Source organism: Prinia subflava, chromosome 4 (genome assembly GCF_021018805.1).
Source record: "Prinia subflava isolate CZ2003 ecotype Zambia chromosome 4, Cam_Psub_1.2, whole genome shotgun sequence".
Classification (NCBI taxonomy): Eukaryota; Metazoa; Chordata; class Aves; order Passeriformes; family Cisticolidae; genus Prinia; species Prinia subflava.
The window spans coordinates 67,478,878-67,496,579 of record NC_086250.1 but is presented as its reverse complement, the minus strand read 5'-3'; the positions used below and the strand labels follow the sequence as shown (position 1 = coordinate 67,496,579).

At 41.9% G+C, this 17,702-nt stretch overlaps 1 protein-coding gene across 4 annotated transcripts; it reads left to right on the top strand.

The window, feature by feature from the left end:
• Nucleotides 1-250: 250 nt before the first annotated feature.
• Nucleotides 251-16,793, top strand: OPTN (optineurin). Of its 4 annotated transcripts, none has more exons than XM_063397035.1 (14): nucleotides 251-273; nucleotides 1,038-1,214; nucleotides 2,982-3,181; nucleotides 5,335-5,490; nucleotides 6,533-6,609; nucleotides 8,666-8,797; nucleotides 9,920-10,001; nucleotides 11,247-11,362; nucleotides 12,024-12,173; nucleotides 13,138-13,231; nucleotides 13,888-14,046; nucleotides 14,725-14,855; nucleotides 15,570-15,649; nucleotides 15,811-16,793. In XM_063397035.1, the coding sequence occupies exons 2-14, from the start codon at nucleotides 1,049-1,051 to the stop codon at nucleotides 15,930-15,932; spliced, it is 1,665 nt and encodes a 554-aa protein (XP_063253105.1). In that variant the 5' UTR covers nucleotides 251-273; nucleotides 1,038-1,048; the 3' UTR covers nucleotides 15,933-16,793. The 4 variants fall into 4 exon arrangements, with proteins under 4 accessions (XP_063253105.1, XP_063253102.1, XP_063253103.1 ...); XM_063397032.1 differs by having other exon boundaries at nucleotides 8,663-8,797; XM_063397033.1 differs by lacking the exon at nucleotides 251-273 and adding an exon at nucleotides 288-396 and having other exon boundaries at nucleotides 8,663-8,797.
• Nucleotides 16,794-17,702: the final 909 nt, after the last annotated feature.

Sequence of the window (17,702 nt, the reverse complement as noted above, 5' to 3'; positions counted from 1 at the left end):
GTCATAAGCTGGACTCGAAGATCTCAGAGGTTTTTTCCAGCCTCATCGACCCGCAGGACTTTTCCCCCTGAGGGACAGCGCACCCCACACGACCTTGCTGCTCCACCGGGGACTTGGCCCCGCTCCCGCTGAGCCGGCAGCGCTCGGGGCGGGAGCCGGGGAGGCGAGAAGGAAGCGAGAAGGAAGCGAGAAGGAAGCGAGAAGGAAGCGAGAAGGAAGCGAGAAGGAAGCGAGAAGGAAGCGAGAAGGAAGCGAACGCTGCGTGCCCGGGAGGTGGGAGGCGGGGAGCGGGGAAGTCCCCGCGGAGCAGGAGGCGGGGGCAGGGACGGCCGGGAGGGCGGGCAGTCCGTCCGTCAGCTGAGCGGGGCCGCTGCTGCCATGGGCTCGCTGTGAGGGGTGAGCGGGGACGGGGCCCTGAGGCAGCCCAGAGCGGGGGGCGGCGGTCGCCGTGGCCGGGCTGGCTCGGTGACTCGGCGGATCCGCGGTGGGCCTGCGGGAAGGAAGGGCAAAGGCGGGGGAAGGGGAAAGGCCGTGCTGCGGCTCCTGGGGTCGGGCTGGCCAGGGGCGGAGCGGCCGTGCCTGGGCAGTGGCGGGTGCAGGCACCGCAGCCTCCCGGCACCGCGGCGGGGTATGCAGGAGAACGGGGAAAGGGGACAAGAAAGCGAAAATGAAAGTTAAAAATCAGCGGAAACGGGCTCTCGGCGTGGAAGGCGGCGCCGACAGGGCCGGCCGGGCGGCGGGGCCCGAGTGCTGTCAGGGCTGGGAGGGAGTGGGCGAGGCGGGAGTCTCCTCTCGTTCCCAGAGAAGTGGCTCCTGAGGAAGGGCTGGTTAGCCCGAAAGACGTCTTGGGGTCATGTGTTTTAGACCCATGGGGGATTAACGTAGACTCAGGGATACTCTGCTGTTGCGAGGTTTGTTGCCTGTGTGCTCTGACAAGGCATGTGGCTTGCATATGTTAATAAAATGAGTGTGTGATTATGCTTTCTTTATAATTGGGTAAGAAATTGAAAGTTTTCTCTTGGCAAACCTTGTAACAGCTCCTTCGGAGATGTCCAGCAAGTTGAAGGGCCGTCCTGCTGAAAATGGAGAGCATTCCAAGGGTAAAATGGAGAATGGAGTGGATAGCATGGCTGGCCCAGCCCTTAACACCTACACCCCAGAAGAGATGGTGCAGCAGATGAAAGAACTGATCACTGAGAACAATGAGCTAAAAGGTGAATGTGCATGTGAGCCGGTCTTAAAATGCGAGAGCCCTGAGTCTCTTCTGAAGGGTTTGTTTTGTCCTATGAGTATGAATTCTGTGCTTGTTTGCCCTTGCTGGGTAGCATTTGCTGTGTAAACAACTCCACAAGTGACAATGCCAGTTTGATGAAACACATCAATAGGATATTTGGTAGCACACATCAAATTGAATTGGTGTGGTAGATTAGGGGGAGAACAGCCCAATGTAAGGGTGACTTACTTGCTCTAGAGTTTTATATATAAGCAGAATAGCACTGTGTATTTTAGAAGGTGACATGAAAAATCTCTTCCTGTGATGTGCTATTTGCTCATCAACCTCTGAAAGATTTTTTTTGGTTTGTATTGTTGAACTGTTGGCTCCATTGAAAACATTTTGCCAAAGCTGCATTAGGAGGGGTGGATACTGTACCTTCTGTAATTCTAAAAGGAGTGGTGGCTATGGCAGGGTACATCTAGGAGAAACCAGTAGCCTTCCCTGAAAATTCCTAATGATTTGAGTCCTTCATGTGAGATAGATTTACTTCTGCATCTGGAATTTAGGTGTCAATTATTTTTTTCTTTAAATGGTTAGATCAAAACTCAAGGGATCTGAGAATTTTCTGTGTAGAAGACAGAGGTATATCACTGTTTATATGACAGCAGAGCATGGAGTCACACATCTCCTTTATTGTGATTTTACACTGGTGTTTAAATTCTTCCTGAATCATTTTTGGACCTGGTCCAAGATCTCTGTCTCACGGGAAGCTAGCAGGAAAGTTGTTTGTAGAAGTACCTCTGGTATTTTGCTACAAGGTCTTATAGAAGATAATGTTCTGGGACATATTTACAGCTGCTGTAACCCATAAATTGCAGGATCATTCTCCAGACTATATTTTTTGTCATAACCTGAAGGATTTATGAGCATTTTATCATATGACATCAGGATGTAATAGAAGTTACTGGAAAGTACAACTATCAGGGATTTTTAAGCAACTTTGAATTGTTTGCTTTCAAAAAAGCAAATAATTTCATAAATATATATAATTTATATATATATTTATATATAATATTATGTATATTATATATATTATATAATATCATTTCATAAATAAAATAATTTCATTGATTCTGCCTAAAAATCTTGTAAGCATTTTGCAATAATAAGACTAATATTGTTACATACTGACTTTGTTACTTACAGGGAACTGACTCAGTTTTAAGTTGTTTGGTATATTTTTTCCATGCCTGCAATCGAATCTTAACCAAATGCTGGGGGAGAGCATTGTTGGGCATGTTTGAGACATTTGATTTGGTAGCATCTGTTTCCATGCAGTAATTTACCAGTCTAGGATGTTTTCCCTGCCAAGTCTCAGTAGTTTCAGTAGCTCAGTTCAGTTTCATTTGGGCTGATCATATAAACACCACACGCAGCAAGATACCAAGTATCTCTCAGCAGGATACCAAGTATCCCTTGTGAACAATCCTTCTGCCTGCTTGGTTTAGGAAAAAGTCAAGTCAGTGAGTGTGGGCATGTGATCTCAGCAGTGGATTTAAAGCTATTTATTATAGTGCTAACGGACTATGATCAGTTTAGTTTTGGCTTGGTATTTAAGGTACGCCAGACAGAGGCTCACATTTCATACCCAATTATTGCCAACCCATTTGATGCTGAAGAATGCTGAGCTCAGTGTAGTGGAAATGTGCTGTTTCATGGACATGGATTAATGTGATTCAATGTCTTCTCTCTGGCTCCTATTTAGAAGCCATGAAGTTGCACAACCAAGCTATGAAGGACCGATATGAGGAACTTTCCACCTGGAGAGAGAAGCAGAAAGAAGAACGAGAATTTTATGAGTTAAAGTTTAAGGAGGCAAAGCAGTGCTTGCAGGCCAAGTGCATTGAAAATGAACAGCTACAGCAGCAACTTCAAAGCTTAAAGGAAAAAGAAGGAGCTGACATGGTAAATAAGGAATTGGTTAGATAGACATGCTTTGGAACTGAAAGTCTGGAGCATTCAGTCCCTTCTGAGATTCTGGGATTCATCACACTGGGATGGTTTTGAGATTTGTTAAAATCTCCATTTTTATCCTTAGCTCTAAGAAATGGTCTTCGCCTGGCTTTATAAAGTGAGGCCTTTAGAGTGTAGTAACAGAAAATTATGGCACACCTGAGATAACTTACTTTTTTTGTTAGCATTTAGTGAACAACAATAATTAAACTTTTTTACATAATAAATAAGAGCTAGCATTTCTTGCTAATTTTTCATTTATTCTTTGATATCTCTTTATCCATCCCTTTACTAGTCAGATTATCTGTCTCTTATGATCATTTAATTGCTTTTTGTATTATGTTTCCAGGGAGAAGTTGACATGTAAACAAGGAAAAAAAAAAAAAAAAAAAAAAAAAAAAAGATGTGCCATCTATTTTTATTAAATCAGTCTTCTTTTATGAAAGCTCTTTCACTGAAGTTAGATTAGATCTGTGCTTGTGCTGCTCCATTTGAGTCTGACTGAGGTTCTCTCTGCGTCCTGCCTTTGGCTCTGTCACACATCATTTCTAATGTCACAGGTGGTTGCACAGTAGCCAGGCAACATTTTGCAGGTGGTTCTGAAGGTGTCTGTGGGCAAAGCCCATCAAAACAAAACCTGTTTTGTGTCCCAAATGGTCATGTGAAAAGTTACCTAACAAGTTCCATGCAGAGCCAAACTGATGCATTCTGGTGTCTGGTGCCTCCAGGACCCGTGTGGATTCTCTGTTGTCTGATGAAGGATGAGTAAATTAACCTTTGTCTCAACTAGTAGACTCTGCTTTCCTCTCCTGACTGTTTCATGGAACTCTGTAAGAAGTTTCAGCATGTAAATCAAAATTGGCCAGTAAGCTCAGAACATGCAAAGGGAAGGAAAGTCATGTTTAAATAGTGTGACTATGTAAGTATTACTTACACAGTCTTTACGGACTGAAAGCTGTGTTTCAGGATTGTCAAGAAAATTCAGGATTTCATAAATTGTTCAGAATTTCATAATCGAATATTTTTAAGGGAAAGTAGAGGATTTATAATCTTTCTATCTGCTGTAGAACTTGTACTTTGAATGCCTAAAGTATGCTGTTGCCAGAGTTTTCCAGCCTGTTTGAGAAATCTAAAATCTCTCTCCTTCCCTGGAACTGATTCTGAATGCATCCTCTTAGAGTATAAGCACAAAACCAGAGGCAGCAGCAGGTCAGAGGGGCAGAGTGGTATTGTGGGATGAGACACACTGTCAACATATTTGGAGATTTGGCATAATCATAGCTTAGAATGTCATTCAGACTCCAGGAATTGTTCAGAATTTGCATTGATGGTACATGGTGTAATAAAGGCATTATCAGGAGATGGAAGCTCAGGTTACAAAATGAGGAAGAAAAGAAGTCACAGGGAAAGTTTCATAATGGGGAGTGGCATTTAAAGGAGAGGGAAAAATCTGTCTTGCTGGTTATGTAGAGGCTTAAGAGAGAGGTTAGAGTAACCTAGAGAAAGTGAAAAGGCAAAAGGCAAAGGAGATGGTCATGACTGGAAGAAGTTTGGGGAGAATCTCTGAGAAACAGAGACTGTGGAAAGGATCTAGGACTTTGTGTGAAGGTCAAGGAATTGGGAAGATTTGTACATGGAAAGGGGATACAAAGAAGCTAGATGGTGGGAAAAGGCTTAGAATGGGGTGTATGGAAAGCCTAGTGGTCTTTCCTCCCTTGAATCTTGGTTAGATTTGGTAAAAGAGGAATAAGGACATGAGTGAAAAAATGCAGTAATTGTGGTGGTTAGCTGATACCCTGCATGGCAGCAAAAGGCATATATTCAGGCAAAAATTTACATCTTAATTATCTGTGCATTCAGAGAACCAGTCCCATGTTTTCCAGCAGTGGGATGCCCAGTGTTTGATTAACTTGGTTTCACAGTTTAGACTTCTTGCTGCTGAGTGAACCAAAACATAGTTTAGGGGTTGTACTGTGGGGTTTTCAGGCAAGCCTGAACAGAAAAGCAGGGATGTAGGACACTGTTATGTTCAGACTGTGTGCTGCTTGGCTGGTGTTGCCTTTTGGTTCCCTTTTTTGGGCTAATGCAGGGTGTGTTTACCCCAGGAGGGCTGCACGGCTCCTGAGAAGGAGCTGAGGCAGCTGAAGTCCCAGGTGCAGCGGCTGCAGGCTGAGAAGGCAGATCTGCTCGCCATCATTTCAGAGCTGCAGGTCAAGCTGAACATCTCAGCAGAGGATTCCTTTGTGGAGATTGGGATGAATGTAAGTAAAGGGAATAACAAGAATACAGTAACCTGCAGCCAGGTGCCAGCCTAAATAATTCTGTAATTCTTTGGTCTCTTACATTACCTGCCATAGAACACTTGTGGATTACAAGATAGTGTAAAGGTGATAAAGGACTTGGAATTAATTTTTGTCCTTCCACTTTAAAGCTCTAAGTAAATTAATTTCATAGCCTCTATTGCACTAGTTAAAAATCTTAAGTCTTGTCTTAGTTGGAATTTCTGGGAACATCAGTACTATGTTTTGTTAGGGGGCAACACCTGTGCACAGATGGGGCATTTTCTTTTGAGAATGGGGCTTACTTCCAACTGACAGATAAGTAGAGATGCAAACAAACAAAGCTTAAGTGCAAAACTCTAGAGAGTATTCCCTAGAGGCATTAAAAATGTACTTTTTTTACTCTGCTTGTGTCTGAAAAAATTTTCACAGGCAAACTGAAATGTGAAAATGCAGGTCTCTGCTATCCCTCTGTTCCCCATATTCTCTCTCTAGAAAGTAGATGTGCAACAAGACATTTAAAAAATGTAATTAAAATTTGTTTGGAGTTGTCAGACAAAACTCAGGGCTACTTTCTCCTTTTTATTTGCTAGACAGTTTCTCCTTTGGGCTACAAAGATCAAGGAGTGGGGTTTGTAGTGGGAAAGAAGAGTGGTTCTTTTAGGAAGCTGGAGAGTGATTTCTAGGCTTATATTCAAAGTCACCTGCAGTGCCATTGATTTGCTGTGTGGTGCTCAGTCATCTTCACAGGAGAGAGTGGCTGTGGAAGTTGCTGATGAATGGAGAAGGGTAGATCTCGTTGTTTTTATTCTCTAATCAAGCTGGAAGAGATATGGGGAAAGGCATGTGAAGTATTTAAATTCAGCATTTCCAAACATGAAGATGATCTGTAGGAGTTTTTTATTTATCTGTATTGCCCTGATAGCAATTCTCCCTGTTTTTCTTCATTCCTTAACTCAAATAAATAAAACCATGTCCTGCTTAGTCCAAATACCAAGCTAATAGTGTTTTTTTTCTCTCCTAGGAAGGGGAAATAAATAGAACTGCAAAGGAACATCAGGAGAACAGTGGTGAAATACCCAGTGATGTTGCTGTCTACATGTACGTAGGTTCCTGTGTGATATGTGTGGTTCAGACTTCTGCCTCAGGTTTCGTTTTCAATGTAAGGGAACTTCTTTCTATAAGGAATGCACTAGAAAATCCTCTTTTCTTTGGCTTTGCACCCCTCCATTGCAGTAGCCCTACCTTCCTAGCATGTGGAAGCACATTTTTCCATCCAATTTTACTAGCTGACAGGAGGGAGTGCATATTCTGACCAGTTGGCCAGGCATTTATGGACATTCTGACTTGCCAATTCTTCAGGCTTTTAAGGGAGGCCAAACAGAAAAGACAGAGATAGAGGCTGCAGGGACTTCTTCCCTCCTAATCACTGGAGACCATCTAACAGAGTATCTGTCCTCTGCCCAATTATACTGATGTTGGTAAGGGTCAGAGGCCTTGTAGCCTTTCAGAACTGACCCTGTTTTTGTGTGGTTGGTATGAAGTGTATCCATGATGGGTTAGACACACAGTGCAGTATAGTCCTTGCTTTTCAGGTTACTGGGTTTAATACCAGCATTCTGTTCAGGTTACCTCTCAAAATGTGATCTTTACATCAGCTCCAGGACACAAGGGACTTTCTTGCCCCTGGCTGAACCTTTACTCCTCGTGGACATAGACATCTGATACTGTTCAGCTTTCCATTTTGGATGCTGTCCACTTTAGCAGCTAGATGGTTTTGGCTGAACTCTTATTTACTTTGTGCCTTTGCTTTTGAAAGGGAAGGATACAGAAAATGCTAAGGTCATAGCAGGCCAGAAAGCTGTGCTCCATGTTTTCACTTTCTATGTCACTGTAGGGGAGAACAGTGCTTCAGTTTAATATCACAGAAACTTGTCCTTCAGCACGCAGATAGGAAGTTGAAGGAGGAAAAAAAAGTGTGTTATAGTTGTGGACAAAACTGAGAGAGCTGCTGACCAAGCCACAAGTATTAAGTTTGTTGTTAGCTGTGACTTTTGAGAACACTGATTATGAGAAGACATTCCCTGTGGAACTTGCTTACCTTTGGAGGAGAATCTGGGCCATATCTACAAGAACAGGGTGCATACGTACCTCTTCAAGTATTTCCACTGTCACCACGTGTCTTTGTCCAGCACTGAAACTTTAGATGGGTGCTGTTAACAGGTTCAAAGAAATGTGATCCTCTCAGGATGGATTTATTTCTGTAAGGGTAGAACTGCACTAAAAATCCCCTGATAAAAGTTATTTACTTAAAATATCCTGGCTGAACACTGTCTTTTGGGTATTGAATTTTGCTCACCAGAGGTTTCTAGCTCTCAGAAGCACACAGAAGACTCTTTGCTGTGCTTTCTTTTCTGAACTACAAAAGCAGAATTTTTAACACATGCTGTTTTACAGCTGAGACTGCAAATGTGTAGTCTAACTTGCCTGTCTTCCATACAGTTTGGGGATTTTGACTTTCTGTCTAGATGGCCGTAAAAATGGATATAATATATAATGGATATTTTATAATATATATAATGGATATTTTATCACGTACCCTATTGTTTTGGGCTTTATATTTGTTCTGGTTCAATTTACAGTAGCACAATATGATTTTGAAAAGAGCTATGAAATGTGACGAGAGTGAAACATTAAAGAGTTTTTTTTCTGAAAAAGAAAGTAATTTCTGATGATCATTTTTAGTGGTATATGCTTTCTTTTCCATAAAGGAGCAAGGCACAGATAAGAAATGTTCCATGCTTTATTGCAAAAAAAATATTACTTGTAGGAACAGACAGCAGCACTTTGGAGAAAGGGCTGCAAAATAGGTCAGAATAAGTGCATTGGGTTTTGTATTGTCATGACTGCTTTTGCTTTCCTTGCTTAAGTGCTAAATTGTTCCCTCAGCTGGAAGGGAAGGGGTTGCTGTGCCCTTCATTTGCACACACAAGGGTCATGGCTTGGCTCTTGGCAATTGGGAATGAGCCCTTTGCCCAGAGCACTGGCTTCCACTGTGTGAAATGGGGGCCTCTCAGACTGGATCCCAGCATTTAGGTTAAGGGAGTGTGCTGCTAAAGGGGTAGCTGTTATTTATGTCTGGTTTGGTTTGAAGCAGGAGCAAATCTGCAGATGAATCGAAGAATTTGGAGTCTGAGGAGCTAACTGTGAGCCAGCTGCTCTGCTGCCTTAGAAATGAAACTCAGAAGAGGGAAAAACTTGAGAAGGAGCTGCAGGATCACAAAGAGAGGTATGAAGTAGCTGCACTGTAACATTTGGAGCTATTTTCTTTCAGGGCTGCTGCAGTTACAAGTCTCTGAATGATCAGCAACAAGCTGAAATATCAGTGTGATTTGGATGGGGAATTTCCTGAGCACTTGCTTGTAATAACATTTTGTGGTTGTCTGTATAGGGATAAACCACAGTTCACTTCTATGAGCAAAAGAAATCTCTTTTATTATTATTTTGATTTCCTGAAGCGCCACAGATCAAGGCAAATTACCCATTTCCTCTTGGGTTTGAATTATCCCTGGGTTATTCAGAAAGATAGGATGACTAGTTGAGGCTGTTCTCTCCATTCACTCCTCCACAGTTTACTTGGTTTTGTATGAATCATCTCTGTTTGGGGCCTTACCAAAATCCCTATGTCTAAAACAGGATTATAGTCCTCTTCGTGATATTGGCAGGCTACATTTAGCAGTGTGGGAGCTTGCAAAAGCTCCTTAGAAATGTCTAAAATAAGTTTAATTCCAAACTTTTCTAAGAGGGAGAGTTAGACCTGTATGAAAGTCTGTCTCAGTTCTGTGGGTGTAAATCAGCACGGCTGTTCAGGAGTGGCAAATGCCCCAAGCAGTTCCAGATCCCCACTTCACAGAGACAGAGTAAGGCTTCCTGGACATTAGCTACTATGAAACTGTAATTGCTAGTAATTGCTTCTGTGTGGTCTTCCTAGAAGAGGTAATGAGCCATAACCAAACAATTCTTAGAAACCTTAGCCCCTGAAAATACCACAGGAAAGCAGAGGCAGTATTAATGACTGGATTCAGTGAACAGAGTGACCTATTTCCAAAGAGTTGGCACTTTTGGACTATACCAAAGATCAGTCCCTTTGGACTGAATGTCATGACCTTCACCACACCTGCAGATTTACACATCCATTTTAATTAAATGTACACAATGTCCTGTGTTCTTCAACAAGCCCCATGATTGTGCAGGCCTTCCTGCATGTCCATGCTTTCCATTCTGCCTTGTGGGATTTTTTGTGGCTGTGATGTTATAAAGAGAGTACATCACTTGAATGAAATCCTTGTATAGTCACAATCTCACCTGAAACAAAGCCAAATCCATCATTATTGGCTCCTCTCTTTTTCAGACTGTCAAAGCTGGAGAAGGAAACCAGAAACTGCCTGGAGAGTGGGACACAAACTGAACAGGAAGAAGAGAGTTCAGAAGCTGTAAGTAGCTGTCCTCAGCCAAGATGTAACAACATACAGCTGACTTGTTGAGATCACCAGCCTCAGGGTCTAGAATTCCACTTGCACTCAGGGAGCAAGGGGAAATTGTCCTGCACAGGTAATGGAAGTGAACTTTCAAGTATCTTAGATGTGGTTCCAAACTACACCAGCCACTGCAAAGGGGTGGGATTGGGGACCAAGTATTTGGGGGGCTTGGCATAACTGCAGTTATACCACATTGCCCTGGCCATGCCCAGTAAACAGAGAGAAATACAGTTATTTCTAGCTCCAGAAATCATCTAGACTGTGTGAATTCCTCACTGCTGCCTAGATCGGCTTTTGGATCAGAATCCAGTGACAGCACACTGTAAAACACACTTTAAATGTGGAGCTCATATGGCACCCGCTTTAGGTTTGTTCATGTTTCTAGTGAGATTAAAATGATGAGGCATAACCATATCTTGGATTGAGACACAATTCCAGGCAAAAATTTAGTCCTGGTGTTTTCAATTAAGATTTGAAAGAATGCTGGGGTTGCAATTCATCTAAGTCAGATGCTTGAACTTGTGTGCCTGCAGCTGTAAAGTTCTGTGTGAAGTGAGAGTGCAATCCCATAGCCTTGGAGGTCCATGCTGGTTCAGTGCAACTGCATAATACAGGCAACTAAGAGTGCTTGTATGTGAAGTGTGTGAGGTTCTAAAGTGCTGCACGGGACTTGGCAACATGCTATGGGACCTGCTGGAGATCTATGCCCTTCTGAAGGTCAGGACAAGGCTGGGTTGGTTAAACAAGACCAGTCTGCAGGTCAAGAGATGCCCTTCCTAGGGAAAGCAGATGATGTATCAGTTAATTAATGTTTTCCAGTGCTCTTATCTCCTATTTGCCTGAGTTGCAGCCTGTGCCAACACTCCTCATTGAAGTGGACACTGAGGTCAGCACTTGTGCTTGTGCTGGCAGCTGTTTCCATGTACACTGCTGTGTTTCTTCAGAGGCTCTTTTCAGCAGAGCTCATGTAACCTGCCTCTCTGGTAAAATGTGGATCTTTAGTGGAACAATGAGGGGGTGCTGTGTGGAATAATTGTAAAGCCTTGTAGATGAGGCCTTATTACTGAGTATAGACTGTAACTGTGCAAACTAACTTGGGCTGTTTTCTCTGGAGTGAGACTTCCTGCTTATCTTTCTTAGCCTGTAACTTTACTATCTTGAATTGTCCATATGTAATTTTCATTATTTTTTCTCTGAAAGGTTGGCAGTGAAGTAGAAACCCTAAATCTGCAAGTTTGTGCTCTGTTTAAAGAGCTTCAGGAAGCCCATGAGAAGTTAAAAGAAGCAGAATTGATTCAGAAGAAACTTCAAGAAAAGTAAGGCTCAGAAGAGCAAAAGTTCTGTCATGACATCCAGTACATACTTGTATGACAACTCCCATCTTGGGAAACTCACCAGTTCTACAAATATCAACTTAAATAACTGTTTCAAAGAAGTGCTGGTTCAGAATGCTCCTTTGTAAGTGGTGAAGTGCAGAAATATGGCTATTGTCAGAAAATCAGAGCTGCCAACCTAGTTCTACAAATAGAACCTCGGTGCCTTGAATTATAAGATTTGGGTTTTAACCCTTCATGATGTAAAGAAAAATCTTTTCTGTTTTCTCCTTCACATAATCAATCCCTGTTTTGGGGGAAAAGCCAAGGGACTTGATTATAACCTTTTCACATGAGTTGTCTGGGCTTTTGAAGAAAATTGTGTAGGTTATAAAAGGGGTTACAAGACTCTCACTTTTTTTGCTTAGTTTCCTGCCAAATGCCATTTCTTTGAGATTCATAATATTAAGAAAGTAAGTGTTGATTTCTATAGCTTTGTTTTCTGATGGTTGTGTATAGACTGATTTTTGTCTTTCCATATTCTTCATCAAAATAAGCCTGTAAAGTGAACCATACAAATACCCTTTTTGCTATATGCCTCATGGGAAATACCCATCAGGAGAGGGTGAACAGAAGAGATCAGCCTTTCTTTCTTTTCTATCAGGTGCCAGGTACTGGAAAGAAAAAGCTTGGCTGCTGCATCGGAATTGGAGGAGAAGCAGCAGCTGATATACACCATCAAGAAGCTAGAACTTCAGGTGGAGAGCATGCAGGCAGAGGTCAAGCTGGAACAAGCCAAGACACATGAAGAAAAGTGAGTATGACTTGGGTTTTGTATTCTGGGAAGGTATTGTCAGTGAAGAAGCAAAGTCCAAGGGAACCTGGCCAAAGGGGAATTGAATCTGAAGTACTACTTTTGTGTCTTGCATCCTTTGAAACTATCCTGTGTTTGTAGATTATGAAGCAGAAGTCTGTATTCTTTCATCTACTGAACCCCTCACTTAGGAATACTTGAGCTGTCCCCTCTTTAATTAATAAAGTCAAAGGTGGAATAGAGCCAGGTGTGACATACAAATGGAGGAAGCAGAGAAGCGACAACAGCTGTGCCACTGACTAGCAGGGGTAAATGAGGACACTTCCTGGAGGGCAGGGACAAGTCAGATGGTGACAGTGCTGGGAAAGGGACATTAATGCAGAGGTCTGCAATCCCTACAATATGTTTGCATTAGGAAAGTCAAGTGTGTGGTGAGGCTGAGGTAAAGAGAGGCTGTTTGCTTTGGCTGCCTGCTCCCTTTCATGTGCAGTCCATGTAATGGACTGTGTGAAAAAGTCAGTCCAAGCTGTTCAGAGAGGCTGAACCTCCTGAATGACACATCTTCAGCTGCTGCAGAAGCTGCTCGTTATCTTTGGAGTCTGTGTCTGGTTATTCTGATAAATTCTCCTTCACTTGAAGTCTGAGACAAGACTTGAATGTCTTCCTAAGAGGGGTGTTACATTTTGAACAGAATTTGTGAACTTCATATAAAAATACTGAGTGATGGATTCTTCAATATGAAATACAGATGATCAGTAAGGACATTGGTTTGCACCCCAATCCATGGATAGAGCAGCACACAACTCCTCGGAAGAGAGATGTTGAGACATGGAGCATGACTTTTTCTCACCAGAAATGCAGACTAATTTGCAAGGAGCTGGGAGTGGCTTTTTTTGAAGTTCTAACATTACTTAAATTTCAAAGAGTTGCTTCAAACCTTAATCTCTTTTCTTGTCATAAACAGGGCAAGATACAACAACCTCCAGGATTCATACAGCAAACTCCTTCCAGAACTCACTGAGGCATTGAAAAAAATTGATGAAATGAAACTCAAAGAGGTAAACTCATCACAAGAAGAAATCATAATTAATTAGGACTGAAGGGGAAAGGATGGGAGAACATCTTTAGGATCAAATTTGGGCAGGAAACAACTGTCATCCCTTCTACATAATTACATGCAACATAGCAGCACTGCTCTGATAAACATAGATCCTGTGCTGTCAGTTACAGAAAACTTTATCTACGCATCAGTACCTTCCATGGTGTTTTCTGGGTAAGGTCTAATGTGTAGTGCAGTGCAGCACAGTCCTTAGACAGGTGTGATAGATACATCAGTGTTCCTGCAGCATCATTTATAAAAACGTGGGAAGGTAAATCTTTAAATATTTTTGTATTCTTAAATAGAATGTCTGCCTCAGTGAGGTCTTGTTAGGAACTGAACCACCATGGAAGTGTCATATTGTTCTGTGTAATTTCAGAAACTAGGAAAAGGTCTTTTACAGTGTCCACTAGGGGGTTGTCTTTCAACTTGATACAATGTAGTTTGAAAGCTCAAAATTAATCTTCAAGATAAAATATCAGTCAACACTGCTGTCTTAGTCAAGTTCCTTTGGTGACCAGAATTGGGAACCTTTTTGAAGGAGACAGGAGGAGTCTTCACTTTGAGAAGAGTCATATTCAGAGTTCATCTCGTAATCACAGTTCTTCTTTACAGCTGGACAGAGTCGATAAAGCTGTGGTGGAACAACTGGCAGCAAAGGTGGAGTTGGCAGAACAAGCCCTTGCTGCAAAGCAGCTCCAGATAGATGAAATGAAGCAGATAATTGCTAAGCAAGAGGAGGACCTTGAAACGATGTCTGTGCTCCGTGCTCAGGTATCATCTCTTTTTCACAAACTGGCTACTTCTCCCACCCAATATTCAGAAACCAGGAGGTATTAATGGCTCACTCTGGAATGCTGAATACATTTTCTCAACTTCAAAGCATAATTCCCCTTACTTGGCTTGCCTTGCAGATCCCTGCAGAGCCTTTACCCACTATATTCTAGGGCTCTGTGGGAGGAACTGTGTATGCTGGAGTCTGGCACAACAAACAGAAGTTGGGAGTAGATGTGTATTTAGAACCACTGGCTTAAGAATCACTGCATATGTTTTAGGAATGATTTTACTCAAACCAGCGTGTGTTAAGTGACTAAAAAGGCTTTGCCTCACATTTAAGGCACAGAACTGGAATCTTGGCCTGGTTCCATTATCTGAACCACAGATTTGTCAGTGTAATCAGTCAAGTCACCTCCTCACTGCTTGTCTGTGCCTTGTTTCTGCCTCTGTACAGCAGAGGCAATACCTGTGTCCCAGGTAAGACACTCAGAGTATCTTTTACAGAGTGCAGAAATTGTTAGGTCTCCTTCACCTTGTGAGAAGTGCAGGTCTTGGCTTTGCAGTGTGTGCGTGTTTTGAGTAGATGCAGATTATGACACACATTTGTGATTCTGACATACACAAATATGGTTCAGTCGAAGTTAATTTTCAGCCCGATTCCATTTCTCTGATCAGATGGAGGTTTATTGTTCTGATTTCCATGCTGAGAGGGCAGCAAGAGAGAAGATCCATGAGGAGAAGGAGCAGTTGGCTGTCCAGCTGGCATACCTACTAAAAGACCAGCAAAACTTTGAAGATCTTGGCCGGTGAGAACAGATTTTGGCTGAACTGTCCCTTTGCACTGTCCTGTTACTCTGTGTACTGGTGTTGACCAGCATTGTCTTGTGAGCATCTCAGTCTAAAGGCAAATAACTTTGCAGATATTTCTTGCTTAATTTGAATGTAAAAGGAGAAAAAAAAAGTGAATTGGCTGACTTCTGAATTTTCTGGTAGAATCTCTGCAAAGTGTGTTAGTTCTTAGTTGGGTGTCTTAGTAAGTTTTCATTTCACATGATTCATGCTTGGTAAATTCTCCCTGTGAGTGTCTTTGAGTTCTGGCCTCAATTTTAGCTGTGAATCTGCAGCTAATATTGCTGTGTGTGTGCCAGGGATATCTGCTGCTTCTCCAGCAGGCAGCGGTGAGTACACAGTTCTGAATACTGTAGTAGTTGAATCAAGTTACATTTCACATTAACTGTACACTGAGTCCTTTTTATGGTGTAACTTGCTTTTCTACTTAAAGCAAATTGGCAGTTTTCCCTGAACAGCTGAGAGTCCTTGGAACTTTCCAGAGAAGTGTGCCTAGATCCCTAGGTGTGTGGCTGCCCAAATCCAGCTGCTGACTTCAGCAGACCTCTGGCATGATCTCACAAAGCAGTGGCATTTCTAGGTCCTGTTTCTGAGCAGCAGTTTTGAACTAAATGCATGACCAGTTGACAGGAGTCTGTTTTCAGAGCCTTTGACTTGTTTGTTATCCACAGAGCTTCTCTGGCAGAGATGCAGAGTCGCCACGGAGCCAGGATGCCAGATCGGGAGCACTCACCTCACCTCGACCAAAGAGGTACTGCAAGCACCTTCTCCAGCCCTCGGGGTCAGGTTCAGGTTAAACCAGCTTTGCTTTAGCTGCAGACAGCTTTCCAGTGGTTATTCTGGCAGCTGGGTAGCTCCAGAGAGCAAAATCAGGTAATATAATAGTTAATCATTTATCTTCTCTGCTTGCAGGAACTAATAGTCAAGATTGGCCAGAGCAGCGGAATATTTCAATTTATTCATGTCCTAAATGTGAAGAAATTCTACCTGATTTGGACACACTGCAGATTCACGTTATGGACTGCATTAATTGAGTGATGCCCTCCAATTCTTTGTCTTCTGGAAGTTCACCTGCCAAACACTTTGGGTTTTTTTTCCTTCTTGCTCAAATAATGCTCAGCTCTTATGACCTATGAAGGATGTTTTCAGGGGTTTGCTTATTAATACAATGGGAAAAGGGGAAAACTCTTCCCCTGCCCTGTAGTCACTAATCTTGTTGTAATCTGCTTTAGGGAAGGAGTTTTCATAGATTAACAACATGGATGTGCTACAGAACTCGCAGTGTGTCTGCTGCTATGAAAGCTTTCAGGAACATTCCCCTGAAGTGCTCTGCTCTATGGCTACTCTGCAGAACAGGGGGCTGAATCACTGAAGTCAGAGGAGAGATGAGAGATTTGCTGATCAAATATATATATATATATATATATATATCTCCAATATATGTGAGCTTGTAAATACTTCATCTCTTATATACTATATACCAGGAAAGTAATACATGAAAAAAGCTGTTTGAGAAGATTTCAGCAAAATGGAATAGTGCATTTGAAGTGAACCCTGCTCTTTCTCCAGATGGCCATTTCATTGCTGCCCTTGTGACCATACTAATCTGATGTTAGATTTTTGATGGCTTATGTAACTTCTTGCTTTAGCCAGATGTGGGTAAGGTTTAAAACGGATCAGCTAGGTCTGATATATGTAGCGCCTGGTGTACTCAAGTCACTTGGTTTTATAGAATTGTTAATTTTTATGATGTTGTCTTAATTTTTCTTTATTATAATAAAAGCATTTGAATTTGTACAGTATTGTGGTAGAAAGCACTGAGATGGATGTAACCTAATTAAAAAAAGAGTATAGTGGATTTTCACATATCAAAATAAATCTATTACAATTATAAATTTATCTGTGTCTGTGAATACTTGGGAGAATGAAACAGGATTGCAAATTCTGATGTCTGAAAAGCTTTTGTAGAGGCAACTGTTCTATTGGATTAGTTGGATTCTTGTCCTTCCAGGTGTTTCTACCTCAACAAAAGGGAGACAATCCCTTTTCTGCCATTGTAATTAGAGTAATTTTTTACTTTGCTTGTTGTCACTGTTAACTATCTGTTAACTGTTGTCACTGTAAAAACTATCACTTTTAGACTCTGGATTCTTATTTTCTGTTATAGCTCATCTATAGCTTCATCCAATTTCAGGTAACACAAGAGCCTGCTGTTGTGAAGAGGTATTCATCAGCCTCATTGCAACCTTCTCTATCAATTACAAGTAGTCCTAGCAGATGCAATCTATTACTGGCTTTTAATTGGTTCCTTGTGACAGTAGGATTTATGGGCTGTTTTTACCCTGAATCCATTTTATTACGGGATCTTTGTGACAGTTACAGATTCTGCAATGATTAAAATCTGATGGAAACACTACTAGGCCAGAAGCAGACTAACTGAATGACAATAGAGCTGATTTCATCTGAGAAGTATTAACCTTAATGAAAACACAGAAAAATCAATGTGAAAGGCTGAAGAAGGAATAACTTATGCAATTTGTCAAGTCAAAATGGATCATCTGAGGAGATTTCCTTGAGAGGGGATGTTAGCATGGGAGTGCTAACAGGAAAACATGGGCATTAGTTGAAATAGGTTTTCATAGAAAGATAAAAGAACAGGTTCAATAATACAAATTAGGAGGGGCAAGGAACTCCAAAGAATAAAGCAACAATACACTAAAACCTTCATGTTCATGCTACAGCGAGGATTACTTTTTGTTGTCATTACTAACTGCAGTCCAGCAATGAGCTTGTTGAAAACATCC

Bases quoted from the DNA above. Each gene is read 5' to 3' on its own strand.
- OPTN (XM_063397032.1), top strand. From the start codon at position 1,049: ATGTCCAGCAAGTTGAAGGGCCGTCCTGCTGAAAATGGAGAGCATTCC. The intron at 10,002-11,246 runs GTAAGTAGCTGT...TTTCTCTGAAAG, and splicing joins AAGAAGAGAGTTCAGAAGCT to GTTGGCAGTGAAGTAGAAAC. The intron at 13,232-13,887 runs GTAAACTCATCA...TCTTCTTTACAG, and splicing joins ATGAAATGAAACTCAAAGAG to CTGGACAGAGTCGATAAAGC.